The sequence below is a fragment of the Fundulus heteroclitus genome, chromosome 2, assembly GCF_011125445.2.
Source record: "Fundulus heteroclitus isolate FHET01 chromosome 2, MU-UCD_Fhet_4.1, whole genome shotgun sequence".
In the NCBI taxonomy this organism is placed as follows: domain Eukaryota; kingdom Metazoa; phylum Chordata; class Actinopteri; order Cyprinodontiformes; family Fundulidae; genus Fundulus; species Fundulus heteroclitus.
In genome coordinates, this window is record NC_046362.1 from 22,680,873 (window position 1) to 22,702,583 (window position 21,711).

The window sequence follows — 21,711 nt, forward strand, 5'->3', positions numbered from 1 at the left end:
TCCTCCTTTTGGCTTCACACTGTGTAAATGAACATAGGTGATAAGATAAGAGAGGAAACTTGTGAAGTTACGTCACTCCAGCTGCCTGTCTGAGTCCCCCTTTCCTCCCCCCAAGCCTGTACTCCCCCCGCCCTCTCGCTTTGTGGCTGCAGCAGTTTGCCTCCTACAGGCGGACTGAGTCATGCTGGCTACTGAGTTGGCCTCCACCTTCTCAAGTTAGAGCCGTTTGGCTCTCCCTCCAGTCTCATGAAGTGTTGTCTGCCCAGACTGTGTCACCAGAGTCAAGATACGCTTTTGAAAAATGCCGTTCAGAGGTGAAAAAAGCAGACACAGTGCTGCTTAAAGTTTTTGCCCCTCTTTGTTGCTCTTATGTGTTTTGAAATCATATTTTTTTTATTAGAGAATATATAAAAAAGGCAGTTTTCAAAGGATGGTTTCATTATTAGTGTAAAAAAAGCTGTCCAAGCCAACCCGGCCCAGTGTGAATAAGTAATTGCCTAAATTTTAAAATTATTTAAGTACTTATTTAACTGTGATTTACCTCATTTAAAAACAAAGGTTTATTCAATTTGATCTCCAACACCTAGACCTGATTACTGCCAGACCTGTTCTCATGATTTGTGATGTTGTGACTGGACTCAAGAGTGAGCAGGAGCCTGAAGCCATCATTAAGATCATTATGATTTAAAAAAGACCAGAGGCGTAGAAAAAGTGAGGAGCAGGGAACCGTACAGGTGGTAGAAAACGGGAGGATTAGACTAATGAGGATCATGACCAGGTGGTATATGTACAGGGGAGGAGATGAGAGAACGCACGTATTTGTCTTAGTTAAGGTTAATATACATGAGTCAACATAATGAAAGAGAATGGGATCCATGGGAGAGTACCAAGGGCAAAACCACGGCTGACAAACAAGATCACAAAGGCTTACATCACATTTACAAAAACAAAACAACACTGATGAGCCCTAAAACATTTGTGAAAATGTTCTGGGAACTTGTTGTGGACAAAAGTGGTACTTTCCAGAAGATGTGCATCCTGCTGCATCGGATGTAAAGCTAACGGCGTCTCAGTGAAAGAAACTCATACTTCAACTCAAACATGGTGATGTTGGTATGATAGTTTGGGGCTGGATTTCTAATCCTGAACCTGGACTATTTTCTCTAATTGATGGAACCAGGAATTGTGCCGTCTAGCAGAAGATCCTGAAGGAAAACAGGTGGCCATCGTCTGGGTTATAGACGATGACAAGGATCCAAGTCCACCTTTGCGTTTCATACAAAAAAATAAATGAAAAGGAATGTTACAACTGGCCTTGTCAAAGTCCAAACTTAGTATAACTCTGTAGCAAGTTATTGCAATTACTGTTTGATGGCAGTCACTGCCACCAAGTGGGACCTAAACACTTCTTCAGTTTAGGAGACACACAACAGTAGCTTAATTTGGAGAACTTCTTTAATTTTTTTGGAACCATCACTTAAAAGTGTTTTCTTTTTCTATTAAATCAGGTAATCTTTGTCTGATAATAGGATTTTAATGATCTGAAACCTTTAAGTATGGCAAATAGATAAAAGCAGAAGAAGCCTATAAAGGGGCAAATACTTTTTCACAGCACTGTTTTTTTTTGTTTTTGTTTTTTTTGTTTTTTTACCACTGAGGACTTTACTCCGCCACTGCAGAAGGACTCAGTCATGAAAGTTTATATGACTCTAATTTTTAAATTACAACTATAAAGAGCACAGAGCTAAAAAATGTATGCAATATTGTTATCAACTAACGAAACAAGGATTTAAGTTAGCAATAACAGAAATCTGAGCAAGCATTTCATTAATATTTGACCATTTTATTCTGTGAAAACAGTTCTTTTAAGCTTAAATCTTACACTGATAACACAACTGAACAAAGTTGCTGACACAGAATCATAACCAATCAAATAATTTGCATCAGTTATGGATGTGAAAACTTGAGCACAGAGCAAAAGGCTCTTTGAAACGCTTAATCCTGATCAGTAAACCCCAGCCACAAAAAAAAAAAAAAAAAAAGCAAAAGAAGTGCAGTTTCGGTGTTTTCAGCTACATCACGGGTGTCAGTGACGTGTCTGGGATTGCAGGTGGCATACACAGGAGAGAACATCAACATATTTAGAAACAAAGCAAAACTCGTGGAAAAGACAAATAGATAAATGATGATTCTGTTCTTTTTGGGTTCTAAAATCATCATTTGGCAACACTGGAAACTCCAAGAAAAAACGTTTTGTGCAAAACGCTCCGACATTATAAAAGCACCACATATTATGTTCAGCTGCAGAAGGACGACAGATCAAAGATTGGAGCTGCCTCTCATTCATCTGGTGAACATGATGTGAATCATATCTGTTAAGGTTTTATTGATTAATGATCTCTGTCACAATTATTAAGTAAGCGAAGCAATAAAAGAAACAATCTGCTTCGTGGAGAACTGATCTTCCCATCTGGGCAGAGACGTTGGGCAGGAATCAGAAAAAGGAAAACCCAGCCCAGAAAACATCCCTGTTGGGAGGAGGTCGTTGCTACTGAGGACTACCCTGACCTTTTGGATTGGTACTTTCTGACTGGTTGAATATTCCACGTGATTTATTACGGCCGTTTGTCATCTCGTTTTGTTTTCCATCGCAAATTCTGCTAACGTTGGGTTGTGCCGGGGGAAGTACTGATTTGTGATCGCAAACGACGCTGAAAGTCAGCGATTCACGCAGCTGCAATCAGCTGAGATCACATCGAACCAACCCCCCATTTTCCTGGGAATATGAAGAAAACATCTGGACGGTAGCAGATTTTATAGCTGCATTGCCCAGTGGTCGTATAAAACCTCCCCGGGTTGTTACTTTTTAAACTGCTGCCGAACAGCAGCACGCTGTTGAAGGGGAGCAGCACATCTCAGCAGACTTGTTTTTTTCTTATCCGCCCTGTGCCTCAGTGAAAATGACGCAGAACAGTAGCATTAAAAATTCCTGAAAAGATTATCAAAAGCAGTACTTTTTGTCACCTGTCTGCAGCTGACAGACAGGATAAACACACTAAGGCACACACCCAAAAGGCCCCTGTCCTTGAGAGCTTGATCGCACCGGAGAGATTATGACCTTGGTTCTACGCGGACATCTTAAACTTTCTGCCACTGCTGGGTGGAGGGAGAGCTGATCTGGATCCCGGCGAAGAAGACCTGATAGCGATGCTTCCACATGATGAAGGCCCCGACGGCGCAGACCAGCGCCTGGGCAAGGTTCAGCAGCACCTGGAGCAGGAAGTAAAAGGTGAGGGTGCCGGTGATGGCCTCGCAGTCGGCGACCCCCACGTAGTCAAAGGTGCGGGCTATCGGGTCGCTCCGGTCCAGCACACACACGCAGTCCTCTCCCGCCGGCTGGCAGATGAAGCTGCTGGCCTGGGAGTGGTGGTGTCCAGCAAAGGCCACGACCAGCACCGAAACGACCAGGCCGATGGTGCACAGGACAAAATACAGGAGCTGGAGAGGGGGCAGAGAAGTGCTGTGAGAAAACCAAATATCTCGCCCGGGGAAGTGACTGTGTTCAGCTGTGCGGACAGTATCAGACTAAAATAAGTGATTAAATAAACTTCGCAGCCAGTTGTGACACAGTACGCGCAAAGGGTCATAACATTACAGGAACCGTTTCTACTTTTAAATTGACCAAACCTTAATGTCTGTGTTTTATCACATTTTTGTCGAGTCAGTTTTGTCCTCTCCTGTAGTTGGATGGGTCGGTCCTTTTTCTCCAAAAGAAAGAGAGTGCTTAAACCGCAGAGCTACACAGTCCTCTTACTGCAGAGCCTCAGCTGCCTCCAGCATCCCTGGACTGTACACTCAAAGGCTAATATCGGATTTTTGAGTCAGAAACAAAGCAATGAAAGCATTAAACATGAGTAAATTGTGTTTTTACTTTTTTTTCTTCAAAGTCCATCAACTAATTTCAAAGTAATTTTTGAAACGTAAAGAGAAAACAGGAAATCTCCACCATAACTAGTTTTCCCCGTGTACGTTAGAGTAGCAACTGCTGTCATATTCCTTTTTATTATTATTAAAATTTTTGACATTTTGCTTTAAATCCCTGCACAGGGTGCTGGTTTGTTAAGTCTCCTAACTATCAACCCTTAGGAAACATTTCTTCTGACTTCTTCCTTCCCTCTGGAGAAATGTAATATTTGAACTGAAATTAATTTTTGGGACTTTGGCATCGCAGCTTTTGCCTTGGGTGAACATCATCTTACACAATGAACCTTAATTTTGGATTTCCAGATGTAAGGCCGTTGCTGGTAGTTTCAGCTGCTTTTTTTTTTTTGTTTTTAACGTTTATGCTCTTTTAAAGCATTTCTCTTTTTTCATTTCAGACACAGACTGAATACAACCAGTGTTAGCTGCAACCGGGAACACAGCTTAAAAGAAGATGCTTAGAAAATGATGTATGCACATTGGGTGAATATAATTAAAAGCTGGATGCATTTTGAAAAATGGCTCCCACCTTTTGCAGACCCTCTGATGTCCGTCTCTTCACTCCAAAGAGACATTTTAGTCCCCAAGTTGAGAACTTAACGGTGCAACAAACAAGCTTTCTGAACTGTAAATGAGTTCAGATTCAGCAGTTTTCACTACCGTAATGCCTAAATTCAGGTTCATATGTTTTAATAGCTCTATTTTCTTTTATCACATGTCCATTATGTTTAGTTTTGTTAGTTTTTTACGTTTGATTGCTTTATCATTTACTTACGCTCTATACAGTGCGGTTCTGCAGAAGGATTTTTACCGTAGAAATAAAAATACCGCCTCAGTGCCTGCTGAAAAATTCAGCTCAAAGAGATTACCCACAAAACAGCAGGGCGAGGTCTGACCCTCAGAGCAGGAGCCCAGCTTTTAGCACAAAGGAGACGCGACACACAGCCAGCCACCGTTAATGCAGGTCCTGTGTCGGTATTCTGACCGGCAGAGATCGTCTAAAAATACATCTGTAAAATGTGACAGAGGCTTTGTGTCCTTTATGCAATTGCTCCATCTCAACAACACTAGACCTTCCGTCTTAATCCACCCGTTATGTAACGGGAGCTCTCATTCAGCAACACGTTTTAGCCTTCGTTGGGGAATTATGCAAGTGATGAGTAAAGCCTGATTTGGAAGGGTGTTTATGTTAATTGTTCTATAGCACAAAAAAAAAGGTTTGAGTGGACAGGCTGCATGAAAATGTAAGGTAAGATGCTGGATTGACTAACGCTGCGTGAAACATCGTCAAATAAATCCTTTTATACCATGAAGCGGGTTAAAACTGAATCTTTTTTTCTTCTTCTGACTTTTTAGGGTGCCCCCCCCCCAAAAAAAAAAAGTGTTCACACCCCTATAACTTTATTCCATTGTTTTAAATTGACAGGAAGTAGCACATGACTATAAAGTGGAGAGAAAATAAAGGATGGATTTCCAACATTTCTGAAAACAATGCAATGCTTCTTTCAAAATACTCAAAAGGTGTAGCGTGCTCGGTTCATTCTGACCTCACTGATATGATACCTACAAATGAAATTAAGGGGCCAAAATACCTTCATAAGCCACCTTGTTAATAAAAAGAGGTCGTATGCATATCATTTTATCTTAGGATGTACCCAGAGGTTTGTTAGATAACATTAGTGAACAAACAGCCTCAGAAAGAGGATCACAGCAGACAGGTCAGAGGAGACATTTAAAGTCGGGTTAGTTGATATTAGAAACAGATCGGCAAGGAGCACAAGGTTATTTGTCTAAACTGATGAGTTGGTGGAGGGGAGCGTTAATCAGAGAAGCTGAAAAGAGACCCAAGGTACTGCTCTAAGAGCTGCTGATATCCAAAGATCAGGATGGAGAATCTGTTAGTTGCGCATCCTACAAATCTGGTCTTCATAGAAAAGTTGCAGGAAGAAAGTAATTTTTTTTTAAGCCACAAGGAGTCAAATCATCAGTTTGCAATGTAGAGGACATATGAAACATACGGAGGAGGGTGCTCTGGTCAGATGAGACCAGATTTCAGCATTTATCAGCTGCAACACTACCCCCACAGTTAAACACGGCGGTGACGGCATCATGCTGCGGGGACGCTTCTCTACTCCTGGGACAGGGAAAGCCGACCTTATCAGCTTCTTATTTATTAAAACTTACACCGCTTCCCTTCACTTCATAATAATGGACCGCTTTACGTTTTCCTAGCACAATAAACCTTAGTATGATACAACGTTGTAGTTTCTACTTGCGATGCGAGAAGAATGTAATGTTGACGCCCGCAACAGTGCATCCGCGAGCGCTGTGTGAAACATGAATAAACAAACACGACCTGAAACAACGGCGCAGGCAGAGCCCACACTGCGGATTTGACTCACCGCTGCACGTCTGACCTCTGCTAAGAACAAACTGAGATAAATAAGCTGGCTGTCTGGAAAGCCATAAATTCTTAAGCCTGAACTAAAACGATGACACTGTTGGCGCGGAAACGGCATCAATAAATTACAGGCACATTTGTTTCGAAAAGGCCAGAGAAAGCTATTCTGATGTTCAAACAATTAGCAACGGAGCGCTTTGTTTGTGACACGACACCAGCTCTGAACGGCGAATGCTGGCAAAGGGAGCCACGTGCACGGGCCTGGAGAAGCATCCTGTTCGTCTGGATGCTAAAGCAGAACACAGGCGCGTTTCTCGTTGTGGGAACCCTTCTGTGTACCGACTCCGCTTTACAAGATCTACCCCTAAGAACGCGGATAGAGTCCAGCCCTCATAATGTCAGTGATTCAGAACAAATGCATGAATTTGTGCTAAAGAGCTTGGAGTCATCTTTGCATCCTGCAGTATTTACATATTTAAACATACACATTTTTGTACACAAGGGAGAGCGATGAACAGGGGGTAAAAAAAATAAATAAAGCGATCCCTCTTCTTTGGAAAAACAACAGCGATTTTAATTGCTTTGAAATTCCAGCTGCATGCATTGTGTGGCTAATTAAGCTGTACAATCAAGTCGCATTAACGAAAGTGCTCCTCTACTCATAGGAATCCCTGTGGAGCACTTTCATACAGGAATGCAGTTACATTTTCTCTCTCTCTCTCTCTCCCCAGCAGCCTGTGTGAGTGGGTAAAACAATGTTCTCTGCACAGATCAGCTTCCAGGGGGATAAAAAAGACAACACCTGATCAGACCCATTTCATGCCTGCAACCTGACGTGCTCCAGTCCTGGTCGTGTTAAGAGAGACGCACGCACGCAGTGTGTCTTTACTTTAAATCCAACAAGTGGCCCGCAAACTCACCTTGACAATGAACTGCGCAGACGTTCTTTCATCTGGCTGGTAGGTGATGCAGTAGAGGAAGAACCCAACGATAGAAACTAAACAAAGCTGCAACGACAAGGAAACTATTTGAAATGATTTAATCAGATTTAAAAAAAAAACACAGAGAAAACAGCACTAAAAAAAAGGGTGTGTTTAACAATTTCAGCTAATTGAAAGTCTTTAACACACTCATTACTTGCTGTTGTTTATTGCATTATAGGCGCAACATAAGGAAAAACAAGAATCGTCTAATTTGCCTCTTAATATTTTATGATTCAGCAGTAACCAGCTCTCTGATTTCATTACTTAGCTTTTCTCCACTCCTCTCTCTGAGACACACACACACACACGCACACACACACACACGCACACACACACAGACCCACACGCTCCTCGGCGCAATTGGAGTCTTGTGACCAACGTGCAGCATCTTATTTGAATGTTTTTTTCCAGGTTCTTAAGCACCCAGGATTCTCTGGAAATTTCTTGATGACCTCGATGTTTTTCACTCGGCTGAATCTCGTGAGGATCTAACTCGGGATGTTGGTGTCGAGGGATGTTTTCCAGAGCCGATGGCATCGGCGATTGGCCGAAATTACAGCGCCGAGCGGGAAAAACATGTTTGTGTGACCCGAGGCCTTATGTAAACCGTGACCTATAACGCTTTGATTTTTTTTCTTTTTCTTTAACATTTTGTCATGTCACAGCCACAGACTTCCGTGTGTTTTCATCACATCTTGTGTTTTCAAAACAAAGCATCTCATAACATAGAAAATGCTAATGCAGACCACGCCTAAAAGTAAAGGTGAGATGGAAAAGGAGAAAAGGAGGAACTTTGATGATATTTGATTGGAGTTGACGTCTCTTTCAAAGACAAGTCTGAAGTATGCGGGAATATCTGCTGACTGAAAGTTTATTTCTGATTTCTGCACGGGGGGGGGGGGGGGGGGGGGGAGTGGGGTCTGTGAACAAACATTTTCCTCTCACAGATTCTCAACTGGATTTAAAGCTGGACATTAGACCTTGACTGGGCCACTGTAGCTCTGGCTGTATGCTCGGTGCTGGAAGGTGAATCTCTCCAGTCTTTTGCAGCCTTCTTCCAGGAATGTTCTGCGCTGAGATCCATCAGTCTCCCCATCAACTCCGAGAAGCTTCCCTGTCCCGGCTACAGAAAGCACCGTCACGTGCCTTGGTGGTGCTTTCGTGCATGATACCACCACCACGTGTCACTGCGGAAATGGTTTGTTCAGGGAGAGGTCCGGTTTGGTTTACCTCAATCTCCTTCTCTTGCCTCTCTTCTGTGAAGGCCACATTTGTGACGTGCAGAACTAATGGTTGTCCTGATAACAGATTCTCCCACCTGAGATGTGGATATCTGCAGCTCCTTCAGAGTTACAACTGGCCTCCTGGGCTCTTCTCTGATTAATGCTCCTCTTACTCAACCTATCAGTTTACACTGCAAAAATAGACTAAAAATAAGAATTTTTTCCCTGAAATTAAAGTATTTTTCCTTGATTTGAGCAGATAAATAGGACTATTTGCCAATGGAATAAGATCTTTGCACTTAAAATAGGAACAATGCATCTCCATCACCTTTATTTCAAGTGCAGTATATCTAATTATCTTATTTTAGGGGTAAAAACACTCATACCATTGGCAAATAATCTTATTTACCTGCTCAAATCAAGGGCAAATACATTCATTTCAAGAAAATTTTACTTATTTTTAGTTCTCTTTTTGCAGTGTATAGGTGGACAGATGTGTCTTTTTAATGAACTTATGATGGACAGAACAGAGCTCTGTGAGAAGTTCAAAGGTTGAGCGGTTGTTTTATGACCTAACCCAGATTCACGCTTCTCCACGTTATCCCTGATGGGGTTTGTTAAACCGATACATGGAACAATTTTTCAGATTCCTAATTTTGACGTATAAACGATTTTTTGAAAACACCTTTGTGTTTTTGAAAACACCTTTTGAAAACACCAGTGCTGTCGATAGTAATGCTCTTACAGTAACTGTTAACGAAATGTATTTAAATCCAAAAAAAAAAAAAACATTCTCAAAGTGTTTTGCATGGGATAAAAGGAAATGCATGATATGTATTCATGTTTGAATTTGTGACAACCTCCAACATGAATAAATATCACGCGTATGTATTCGCCGTGAAGGGATGGAGATGTACGCACACCAAATAACCGCAGGCTTCCTGGGGCTGCTAATGGGTTCACGAGGTGAGGGGGCAGACGGCATGCTGGGATTGGGCGTTTTGCTTCGCCCGCCAAGACTCTTAAAGCTTCTTGAACGTCCAACGCAAACAGCGGAACATGCAGAATCATGCAACTGAGAGGGATCACAGGCTCATGTGTATTCATCCAGGCGGAGGTTTATCTGAATGCGTGAATATATATATATATATATGATCAACCTGCCGAAGGCGTTGGCAGACGCCGTTGCCGTCCGCCGTGGGTCATGCAGCAAAATAAGTTATGGGAGAGTCACGTTCCATGCAAAGAAGCAGCTTATGGAAGAGCTTACAATGATCCCAGCCCAGTGTGGAGTCTCCCGGGCCGTGAGTGAGGAGCTGATGGCCAACATGAGGAAGGCCACGGCTGTGACAGCCACCCCTAGCAGTAGCTGCAGCAGGGCGACGAGCAGAGGGAAACGGCAGACTCTGCACTTATTCCCATCCTCTGGTGCCGGGCTGTCATCTCTGTTCTTCTGCCTCTGCTTCTTGTCTGAAGAACCTTTCCGGCCCTGTCCCATTTTTTCCTCCTGCCTTCGCAACTCTTTCTCTGTTTGTCTCCCAGACTTTTTTTTTCTTTGCACAGTGTTTGGGGCGGATGTGCCTCTCCTTTGCCTCCCCCTCCCCGCCCCTCCCTCACTGCCTGCCTGCCTGTGCCGAGCCCAGCTAGGCTGCTATTTGAAAACAGAGACGGCTCTGAACTAATATGGAAAACATTTGGACTGGATTCCTACAGCAGCTCCAATGCCACATATAGAGCAAGCAACACGCTGAGGAGAAAAGGAAGAGGAGGAAAAAGGGGGGAGGCGGTGTGAGACACAAAGGGGGGGTTCCAACACACGACAGGGAAAGGGGGTTTCTCAGGGTAACACGGGGAAGGTACGGAGGGAAATCAGCAGGTATGAGTTAATAAGAAGCCAACAGAGAGGGAGAGAGAGGAGGTCACACTTGGTCAGGGAGCAGGAGTGACTGTATCACTCTTTGTGTCAGCCCTGTTACACAAGAGCCATATGCTGCCAGCCACAAAACAGTCACATGACTAACGAGAAGCAGTAATGTGATCGGCAGGCATGTGAGGGCATTACAAGGGCTCAGAAATGAGCACCTAGGCGGGCAAAAAGCGGCGGCAAGTGTCACCGATGAAAGAGCTCCACGGGTCCAGCATTTGAATTACTGCCATTTCCTGTGAAATGTTCCTATTTTTTTTTTTTTGAATGGTGTGAAAAAAAAACAGTGTCTGCAAGATTATTAAAGAAGCACAAAAGCAACGCACGTGTTTGTGCACACAGCTGGGTTGCTGCCATGGTTACTGACAACGCAGCTCAGGAGGACAGCCGTGCCGCCGCACACGGTCACAGGCGGCACACACGCCACCCTCCGTACGCAGATCCCCGCACAGGCACAGAGCAGGCATAACATTATGACCACTGACAGGTGAAGTGCACAAACTTGATATTTTTTCGTCATCACGTCACCTGTTAGCGGGCGGGACACGTTAGAATAGGAAAGTGTACGGATTTGAGCCAGTTTGACGAGGGATCTTCTCTTGTGGGGAGTTCCCAAGTCTGCTGTGTCTATCAAAAGGGGTCCAAGTAGGGAACACTGGCAAACTGGCCTGCAGAGTGATGGGCGGTCTTGGTGCATATGGGAAGGGATGTCTAGCCTTTGCAGTCCAATCCAACAGACGAACCCCTGTACCAGCAGGCGCTAACTGAATAAGTTAATGCCGGTTCTCATTGAAATATATCATAATACACAGCAAACCAAAGCTTAAATAACAGAGTTGTACCTTATAGATTAAAGGGAGATATTCAAAAGTGTCTCACCATGAACCAAAATATATATATATATATATATATATAATCATAAAAAATAAATGAATGTTGCAACTTATTGAAACTTGTCTTCTCTCTTAAATTTGCAGCCAGAAAAAAAAAAAAAACATTATGTGTATGCAGACACATCTCAATAACTTAGAATAGCATTGGGACAATAATTTAGTTCAATAACGGAACTCGGAACGGACATATTTCAAACTTTTACTTCAGATTTTTTTGACTACGACTTACTGCGAATGAAAAGACAAAATTCGCTTTCTCAGAAATTTGAACATTACATAAGACAGATTGGCATGACCAGTCTAACTCCACATAGCTACACAGAACAAAACAGCACCAAAAGATTATAGCTTCACAGAAAACCCAAAATAACCTTTAACCATCCTGGCAGTGCAGCCGGCTGATCACGTCCACGCCGCGCCGCACCGATGCAGTCATTCATGTAAAGAGGAGCCTTGACTGAGTATTGAGTACAACTGCTAGACACAGTATTTTAATCGGTTAGCATTTCTTCTGAGAAACAAAATTTGAGGTTTTAATTAGTTGGAGGCTCCAGGCGTCAAAATTACACACTTTAAAATACCATGTTTAATAAATCTCTGTGATACGTTTGTAACTTTTCCCATTGGATTACTGAAATTAGTTAAATTTTCAACAATAATTTATTAAGATGCACCGATAAAAACATTCAGCTAGTCCAGGTCATTGGAAATGCCCAGAAGACAATCGAAGGGATCAGTTCCACATTGTAGACACAGACCATCTGCCCTGGCTGGTATAATGTCCCGAGTGATTCTGTTTCTGGACATTGTTGTCCTCAAGCAACTTTGTTGCTTTTCTCAAATATTAAGGTGTTTGTTTTTGTCTGCAATTGCAGACTTTAACCTGTCCTCATATGTGGCTTTTAGAGTAGTGGCTTCTTCTATGCTGAGTGGCATTTTAAGCCTATGTTGGTGCGGGAACTGTTTTACTATAATCTTGACACTATATTAGCAACTTCAGCCAGCATCTTTACAAAGTCTGGTTTTGTTGTGGGGTTTTTGTACCAAAAGATGTTCATGTCTTGGACACGGAAGCTGTCTCCTGCCCGAAGAGTATGGAAGCAGGACATTTGCACGCTGTACTTGTAATTGTTTAAACAGATACTTGGGGCATCTCCAAGAGTCTGAAAATTGTCACCAAGGATGAACCAGATTTCTTGAGGACCGTGGTTGTCTTCCTGATGAATAGCCAAATTTAATTGGATTTTTCCTGAATCTTTTCCTGAAAGAATAAGCATTGTGTTTGAGGTGTTGCCTCAAAATACATCCACAGCTGTGCCTCCATTTAACTCAGAAATTCAAAAGCTTACAAAGCCATGACATTACCAGCTGGGCTTTCCAACTGTTTAAAGGGAAAGTAATCTTAATTGTTGTAAACTTCTGAATGCGAACAAAGTTAAAAACAGATCTCATTATTCTGACATTAGGAAAATAGAAATAAATGTGATCATTCTAACTACCCTAAAACAGAAATTGCCTGATGTATTTCAGCCAGTGAGAATTTTTATTTATTTTATACAGTGTAAATATATGGTTAAATTGTAGGCCAATATTTGAATAAGAAATTGACATGTGAATTACAAATACATGTATCAATGTAACTAAATCAAGATTTAGGTTAATAGACTTTGCCAAACGCATCTAAGTTTAGTTTAGAAAATGTAGAATTTTCTAGGCATCATTTGGGCTATAAAACGGGTTTTCAAATCAAAACGTCCAAATTATCAATTCATAAATCAATACAGTGAACCATGAAGTAAACGGTACGCTGTAAAGTTGTAGGAGACTATAGTGCTGAGTGCAAGAAAATGAAGGGGGGTAGGGGGATCATTTGATCCGCGTCCAGAAGCTCCAGCTCTCACCTGCATTCATGCATTTTGCGCATGAATCACTTTTCAGCAGCGACCCAGGTCGTAACGGCGGTTCGCTGCAGGAAGAGCGACACGGTTAGCTGCCAGCCACACACACACACACACACACACACACACACACACACACACACACACACACACACACACACACACACACACACACACACACACACACACACACACACACACACACACAAGGCGTAGTAATTACTGGACTTTGCGCTGGTGCAGCCTACACGTGAGACGGAAGCTGTTCCCAGCCAGCGGCGCGCGTGCGCTCTGACAGCAGAGCCGAGCTCTTTTTTTTTTTTTTTTTTTTTTTGCAAAGTGGCAGCTCCGGCTTCTCTCTCCAGACATCAGTCTGAACCGCAGCTCCACCGGAGGACACGCTCTGCGCACCGTCTCCCGCAGCCGCCCGAGTTTGAGCCGCAGAGCAACAAAACATTTTTCTCCCCGATCCAAAAATAGAAGAGAAGAAGCTCATAGCCAGTTCAGCGGCTGCAGAGAAGTGATGGATGAAAGAATACCGCACTTACAGGACAGGCAGTTCATGGAGCACGCAGATTTCTTGGGGTAAGAATCGCTTTTGGCAAACTGTTTCAAACTAACCCTAAATCGGCACAACCCGTTTAATCGCCGCACTTTTCTTCATACTTTAGGATGGATTTCCCTCCGCTCTACATGTGCAAATCTAAACGAGGCATAAAGCGTGAGGACGGTGGGAAGGTGCGAGCTGTCTTATTATACCAATCATGATTTCGAAGTTATATTTAACCCCTGTCTGCTAATTGAACTCATTTGAGCCTATGGAAGGCTGTGGCATTTTAACCCCATGGCTATATGTCTGTGAGCAGGACGCATACAAGTTACCGCACCGGCTCATAGAGAAGAAGAGGAGAGACCGAATTAACGAATGTATTGGCCAGCTGAAGGACCTGCTGCCCGAACATCTGAAGCTGTCGGTGAGAGCAGGAGCCTCCATTAAAAAAAAAGTTTTGACGCGCTCTGGAAATTGCGGACGCCACTAAAATGTTTTATTCCCAACAGACGCTCGGGCATTTGGAGAAGGCGGTCGTGTTGGAGTTGACGCTGAAGCATCTGAACGCGCTGACTGCCGTCACCGAGCAGCAGCACCAGAAGATCATCGCCTTGCAGAATGGTAAGAAACGCATGCCACGCTTCGAAACTTTCCAAACATGTGCGCAACCGGCTCCTTTACATACCTTGCCGAGCATAAAAAACCCAGAGCGAAACTTGAAAAACTTTTTTTTATGTGGCGCATCCTAAACGAGCTCCTTTCAACGTTCTTTCCCCCGCAGGAGACCGATCAATGAAACCCCCCATCCACGCTGATCTGGATGCGTTTCACTCAGGGTTCCAGACCTGCGCCAAAGAGGTCCTGCAGTACCTGAGCCAAGCCGAGAACTGGAGCGCCAGAGAACAGAGATGCGCACAGCTGATCAACCACCTACACAAGGTGCTGGCGCAGTTTCAGCCTGATCCGCCGCCGCTCCAGCATCAGCTGCCCGCCGGAGACGCGCAGGACGCGCAGAAGTCCGACGGTCAAGCCAACTGCGTCCCGGTCATTCAGAGGACCCAGGGCGGGGAGCTTAACGAGAACGACACAGACACGGACAGTGGATATGGTGGGGAGGCGGAAAAGAGCGACGGCAAGGACAAAGAGTGCGAACGCAACAAAGCGGTGAAGATCAAACAAGAGTTTGGCGACGACAGGGTGGCCAAAAAATCTAAGATGTGCTGGTCTGGGAACGGGGACCCGTCCAGACCAGATGTGGCGTTCGTGAACTCTCTGATGGGAATAAGCGGTGTGGGACAGCAGACACCGATTTGCATGCCTTTCTACTTCATCAACCCGTCAGCCGCGGCGTCCTATATGCCTTTTTTCGACAAAAGCAACATTGAAAAGTACATGTACCCCGCAGCTGCCGCCATTGCGTCCCCGTTCCCCTGGCTGTACCCTGCACACGCGTCAGCCGCGGCGGCCGCGGCGGCAGCAGCTGCCGCTGCGTTCCCCGGCCTGTCTGCGCACTTTGGAGCCGCGACTCAGCCCAAAGACTCCCAGCTTCAAGACGACAGCGGATCACGCGAGGCCGAGGCGAGCTCACCTGAGGAGCGCGAGGAAACTCCCGTGAGTGACGACGGAGAGGGTGACGTGGACGACGCGTCCCCAGACAGCAGGAATAGCCCACAGGAGCAGTTTTCCGCCTGTCAGACGAGCTAATAAGTCTGCGTACCTCTCTGAGTTTCTGTATTTACATTTTGTATTATTAAGGCGAGTTTTAAAATGGGGAGTTTCTCATGTATATCTTTGGGCAGCAGGGGACGGTAATATGGAAGCCCATATCTGCCATGAAAGTATAAAATGAAACATGGTATACCATGGATATGAGTTCAATGGTCATAGTAATGAGATACAAAATCATAATTCGGCTGCTTGTTGCCGCAGTTTGTAGCACTGTTGCCTTGCAGCGACATGGTCTGGGTTTGAACCCTGGTCTGGAGTCTGCAGGGAGTATGCATGTTCTCCATGTGGATGCTTGCATTCTCTCTGGGTACCCCAGCTTCCTCCCACTGTCCAAAAACATGATTGTTAGGGTAACTGATTACTCTAAATTCCTCTCAGGTGTGAGTGTGTGGATGCATGGCAATTTGTCAAGTGTGTCCCTTTGTTGGCCTGTAATGGACTGGCGACATGTCCGGGACGTACCCTGCCTCCCATGTAATGACCGCTGGAGCTAGGCACCAGGCCCCCACCCCACCCTCATGACCCTGGAAGAACAAAAGGGTACATACGATGGGAATATGGAAACTAATAATGTGGACTGTAAAAAATATGATTTAGAGATTTAAAGTCACATACATCACATTATAATTGTAATTATATGTGATGTAAAGATACATAGTTTATTATTACATTCAAAGTTTTGACTTTTAGTCCACTTTCAGGCAAAATTGCGAAACTTTCTGTGTTAGAATTTTTGCTTTGTTTATTCAGTTTGCCTTTTGAATTTGGAAATCATAGTTATGAGACACAACGTCATAATTTGGACTTTCAATATTATAGATATGAAAGAAATATATACTTTTGTCTTTCAAATATGGAATTATGAGATGCCAAGTTAAATCTTTCACCTGAGAAGTACTTATTATGAAATAAATTCATAGTTTTGAGTTTCAAAGTCATAGTTAAGACCTTCAAATGTATAATTTTATCGAAAACTCTGAATTCTGAAATTCACAAAGTCTGAATTTTCACTTAGGTGTGCAAATTATAGCTGTGAAATGTACTCAGCGTTTTGACTTTGAGATATAAAATAATTTATTTCAGAGTGATGCGTTTCTTATCTCAAAATCATAACTATTGATTGAGATTTTACATCATAATTTTAAATCCAGACTTCTATATTTGGTTCTAGGACTTTTTGTCTTACAATTATCACCTTAAAAAGTAAAACTGTAATGTTGCCAGTAAAATAATGATGACTTACAAAGGAAAACAAATAAATAAAAACTGACTGAAACTTATAACCATGTCCAAAACTCACAATTATGATATGCCATATCCCATTTTTCTTAAAGTTGGCAAGATTGGGCTTCCATATTTTTGTAATTTTGTGTGCCTTCTGCACTTCTGCTTGTTTTAAACAATCTGAATGACTATCGACAATGATTGACACTTCACGGCTGTGTTGTGTTGCAGTTATTATTATTATTATTATTTTTATTAAATCCTCTTTCATAAAATATTTTGACATGGCAGCATTGGTGCCAAAACTCTTAAGTAACCAACACAGCAGTGCGCAATGTCCCAACCAATGATTTTCCTTATATGTGCATGGGTGCCTCCAGAAAGTTTTGAGGGGGGGGATGACGACCAATAATCTTGGGGTAAACCCTACACACACAAAAAAAAAAGAGAGAAGACGGAAGAGTTTTCAGAAATACACATAATACCAAAAATCAGCTGACAACTGTAAGCTTGCCTTCTCCTCTCTTAAATGAATTTGAAACAGTAGGCAAATAAGAGTTTCTGGCTAGCAAACGTGTAGCAGTGGGCATCCCCCCCCCAGGCCCCCCTTTGGTGGCACCCCTGCAAATGTGGGATCTGAAACCGACCTCTGCTTATAAATAACAACCAGGCGGACTCTGGCTGTAAATATTAGCCTGAAGTGTAAATGTGAGCTACAGGGGCCTGAAGAAGACGTGTAGTCCTCATTACCTCACTAACAGTGTAAGGGGCTGGTTGGGAGGAGCATTAACTGGCTCCTCCTGAAAGGAAGCTCCCCGACATGCACACCATGCGACCACGAACAAAAGGCGCAGATCCGTTTTATTAATCAGACTTTCGTTATGGGAAAAGGCTAACATGTTGAGCCCGATTTCCTTGATTTCATCTTTTATGTTTCGTTTGAATGCCAGTGCTGTTGAGAAAAGACAACGAATCTGTCAGAATAACTGGAAGACGAGACTCTCGGGTTTTCTTGACCAGAATATTGTAGTAACCACCTGTACCTCCAGGAAACATTGTAGGATAGCACCTTATAGATCTTTGATATTGAATGTACCTGTATTTTTCCCAAGTTTCCATGTAGGATGAGATGCTAAGTGCACTTTTTTCTGGTTTGAATCCCTCCTAAGCAGTCACCTTATCATTCAGAAAGTCAATCACTGTACTTCACCGTTGTGTTTTGGTTTCTCCTTAAAAAAAAAAAGATCCCAGTTGGTTTGTATTTTGTGTTTTGTATGCTGTATGGCGCTGGCTGATTATGTTTTTTTCTCAGTGTTTATTTAAAGGTATTTCATTGTAAGATGAAATTTGAAAACTTTGCTCCCTGCTACGCATCAGGCAATCATTCCGTAAAAACTGACATAGGCGGGAGAAAAACTGCGGTCATTGCCATGTTAAGAACTTTTTCTGCTCCTCTTTTCTATTCTTACCAATTCCTGCAACTGTAATATTGTTTTGTTTTTCTAAAAAAAAAAAAAAACTTTCACGTGACTAAAGAGGCACAAACGTCATTGTGCTTTGCAAACCGTTTCAATGCTTTTTTTGTAGTTTTTGTTCAGTTGGTTTTGCCTCGAAGCTCTTATCAACTCTACACAGTGGTATGTGTATTTGTTTGTACATAGTTTTTTTTGTTGTTTTTTTTGCAAATATACCATTAAGTATACATGTTTCGTCAATGTTGTAGAGGTCTCTAGATTTCCTCTTTTTTTAAAGATTTACCTGAGCAACTGGTGCACATTTCGCTGGCGCTTTACACGTGAGCTGTTCTAAATTATTGCTGATGAGTTGTAAAATAAATATCAAAAATGAAACTTTGGCGGGGTCGTCTTCTTCTCATCTTTGATCTCTTTGTAGTCTTACAGGTGAAACAGCTTTATACTAATGAACGCTAGGGAGTTTTTTTTGTGTTTGGAGGTGTTAATCTGCCCTAAATTAACAATAATGCTGGAAGTTCAGCAGACGAAATGCGTTTGAACAATCAGCTCCCGGCAGAAGAATGTACAGTGAGCCAAAGCTTTAAACAAATGTCATGTGATAAAAGGCTGAAGAAGAAAGGTTACAGTCAGTCTGTGCAGTCTGATGGAAAAACAAGAGGCCTCCTTCCAGCTTGTCAGAAGCTTTAAGTAAGATGGAGACCGGGCTTTTGTTCTGATCTTCAACCAGGTCACTGTAACGCTGAGTTACTCTTTAAAAAGAAATCAACTGTGCTTGCTTGAACCCATTTCTCCTGTCTGTTTCTTCCCCAAATAAGTCAACTAATTAATATATTTTAATATCTCAAGCTCATATCCTAACGTCTTATTTGAGTAAAACCACCAACGCTGCCTAAAATCTACTTTACATTCGCATCCTACAGTTCTCGCTCTGTGAAAATCCCACAAAGATCAGGTCGGCGGATTTTAGTTTGGTCTGACCTTTAACGATTTTTTTTTCCTACATATTTCTTGATAAATACAACAACATCCCTGTTTTTTTTTTCTGAACTTAAAGAAAACACAACAACGTAGAATATCACTAAAGTGAACCCGTTACAGGCAAAAAGACATTAATAAAGATATTAATAGTTTTTTATCAAAGTTAAATTTGATGTTGGTGATTTTTTATGTGTCTGTGTAAAGATCCGGTGCAAACTTTATTCCTCCGTCAGGGATGCCTGAAGAAGGCGTTAAGAAGGCTTAAACTTTTTGGCCACACTACAGTCACAAACTTCATTGTATTTTGTAAGGCTTTTATGCGACAGATCAGCACAAAGTAGTGCATGAAATAGAAATAAAAAGAGCAATTTTTTTACAAGTGAAAATATGAAAAGTGTGAGAAATGCATTTCATTGTTCCCCACTGACTGAGGTCTTTCTTCTTTAGAAGATACTTCAGGCTCAGTCAGATTAGATTAATCTGGCTGAGCATCTGTGAATGTCAATTTTGAAGTCTTGCCACAGGTCCTCAATTGGATTTAGGTCTGGACTTTGACTGGGCCAGTCATACACATGGGTGTGCATTGATCCACACACCAACCCATTGTAGCTCAGGCTTTAGTATATCTAGGCTTATCGACCCATAGAACGGTGATCCTCTGCTTCACTCTCAAGCCTCCAACAAGTTTTCTTCCAGGGCTGTCCTGTATTTACCTCAAACCATGATCCAATTAATTCTGCACAGCTTTACTGTTCCGGTTGAAGAAAGTATTGCCACAGCATGACCTCCATGTTTCACGGTGAGGATTGCATGTTCAGGGTTATGTCAGTAAGTTTTCCTGCACACATTGTGTTTCATTACGGAGCCCGGGAGAGCTCACTTTAAGTGATATTTTTTTTCAGGTCGTGATAATTTGTGAGCACGTTTTCTTTTAATTGAGTCCTCGAATTAATAAAATTTATTCGAGCACACGTTTTAATTATTCGTGGGTGCGTTTTGGTAGATCGAGATCTCGAATATACTATAACGTGCTCATGTTTACATGTGTCAAGACAATATTGAGTGCACGTTTTACATATTGTGGCCACGTTTAAGTAGATCGTGCACACAATGCTCTATAACCATGTTCACTAAATTGTGCTCTCGTTTTAGTATGCTTAAAATGAGAGCTCAATTTAGTAAAATGAGCTCACACTATAGTAAAACGAGAGCACAATATAGTAAATTGTGCACACGATTTAGTAAAACGAGTGCACAATTTAGTTAAACGAGTGCACATTCTCTCAACATGCTAAACATTTTGCGATGACACCTCTAGGGCTCCGTATTCCAGTGTTCCAGATGTTGACCGAAAGTGTCAGAAGTGATCTCATCTGAGCAGAGCAGCTTCGTCCAAAGGTTTACTGTGTTCTCTGTTAAACTATACATTTGATTTCTTACAACTTCTTTTCAACAGTGGCTATTTTTTTGCCACTTTTAAGGGCTAAATTTGTGGAGCCAAAAAAGGCATATCATGTCATAGAGTCCTCTTAAAGTGTATAAAGTAGCTAAAACAGTGCCCCCTGTAGTGAATGTTGATTTATTTAACTGTGTAGGAACAGCTTCCTACCACAAGATGTCAGTCTTTCCACAACACATAAAAACAACCCAGAAATGTCCGAAAAGAGAAAAGCCATGCAGAATGATGAGAGTTTAAAGTGTAATTCATACCAATAACATTTAAAATAGATTTTTTTTTGCAGATAAGCTATAAACTGGGCCTCACGGTGCTACGTTTATGTTACTGTGCTTTTTTTTTCTACATTTTTCTGTGAACTGAAATGAAATTATAAAATCAAAAGTGTCATCTATACAGGTGCAATGGGTCCTTTTAATGACTTAATGATGCCCAAAGTGGCCCAATATAGAAATACCTACATTTTGTTAAACCTTAAGACAAATAACACACTGTTTATTAAATATGTAGACATTTCTTCTGGATATTCTCATTTTATATTATTAACTGCAATTTTATTCCTGTGGAAATACCTCCCTCTGCTGGTCTGGCTCTTAAACTCTTGCTGTCAGTCAGATGATAATTTTTTCAGTTCTAAGCATTTTGGTCTGGTCTTCGTCACTTTCAGTTTTCCCTCAAGCCTGCAAAACAAGACATCAGATCCCACGTTGTTTTTATTTATTAGAAAAGGCCTATAGAGCCTAAGATGAAGCTTTTCACTAATTTACAGTTTCTATGATCATTGCATCATTTGACCTTGGCGTGGGTTTGCTGGGATGTCACCTGTGGGAAAACAGGCAATGAGTATCAATCTTTTTCTCTTCTGTACAATGATGGACTTGAAATTGGGAATTGGGCAAAGTCCTTATAACCCTTTGTAGATTAATGCACAACAGCTACTTCGCTGAGGTCACCGCTGCCGTCTTCCCACACAGTTAGGTGCTCCAGAGCAGCAAAC

At 42.3% G+C, this 21,711-nt stretch overlaps 2 protein-coding genes across 2 annotated transcripts; one reads left to right on the forward strand and one right to left on the reverse strand.

The window, feature by feature from the left end:
- Positions 1-1,822: 1,822 nt before the first annotated feature.
- On the reverse strand, positions 1,823-10,193 carry sspn (sarcospan (Kras oncogene-associated gene)). Its single transcript, XM_012876036.3, has 3 exons — positions 9,859-10,193; positions 7,303-7,389; positions 1,823-3,498 (listed from the first exon to the last, which is right to left on the reverse strand). Exons 1-3 carry the CDS (start codon positions 10,084-10,086, stop codon positions 3,139-3,141), a joined length of 675 nt encoding a protein of 224 aa, XP_012731490.2. The 5' UTR covers positions 10,087-10,193; the 3' UTR covers positions 1,823-3,138.
- Positions 10,194-13,629: 3,436 nt separating this feature from the next.
- On the forward strand, positions 13,630-18,660 carry bhlhe41 (basic helix-loop-helix family, member e41). The gene is made up of 5 exons (XM_012876085.3): positions 13,630-13,888; positions 13,975-14,041; positions 14,170-14,277; positions 14,363-14,474; positions 14,635-18,660. Exons 1-5 carry the CDS (start codon positions 13,827-13,829, stop codon positions 15,555-15,557), a joined length of 1,272 nt encoding a protein of 423 aa, XP_012731539.2. The 5' UTR covers positions 13,630-13,826; the 3' UTR covers positions 15,558-18,660.
- Positions 18,661-21,711: the final 3,051 nt, after the last annotated feature.

Coding starts and splice junctions, on each gene's coding strand:
- bhlhe41 (XM_012876085.3), top strand. CDS start 13,827: ATGGATGAAAGAATACCGCACTTACAGGACAGGCAGTTCATGGAGCAC. Junction 14,278..14,362: donor CCGAACATCTGAAGCTGTCG/GTGAGAGCAGGA, acceptor TATTCCCAACAG/ACGCTCGGGCATTTGGAGAA. Junction 14,475..14,634: donor GATCATCGCCTTGCAGAATG/GTAAGAAACGCA, acceptor TTTCCCCCGCAG/GAGACCGATCAATGAAACCC.
- sspn (XM_012876036.3), bottom strand. CDS start 10,086: ATGGGACAGGGCCGGAAAGGTTCTTCAGACAAGAAGCAGAGGCAGAAG. Junction 7,390..9,858: donor CACACTGGGCTGGGATCATT/GTAAGCTCTTCC, acceptor TTGTCGTTGCAG/CTTTGTTTAGTTTCTATCGT. Junction 3,499..7,302: donor CTGCGCAGTTCATTGTCAAG/GTGAGTTTGCGG, acceptor CCCCCTCTCCAG/CTCCTGTATTTTGTCCTGTG.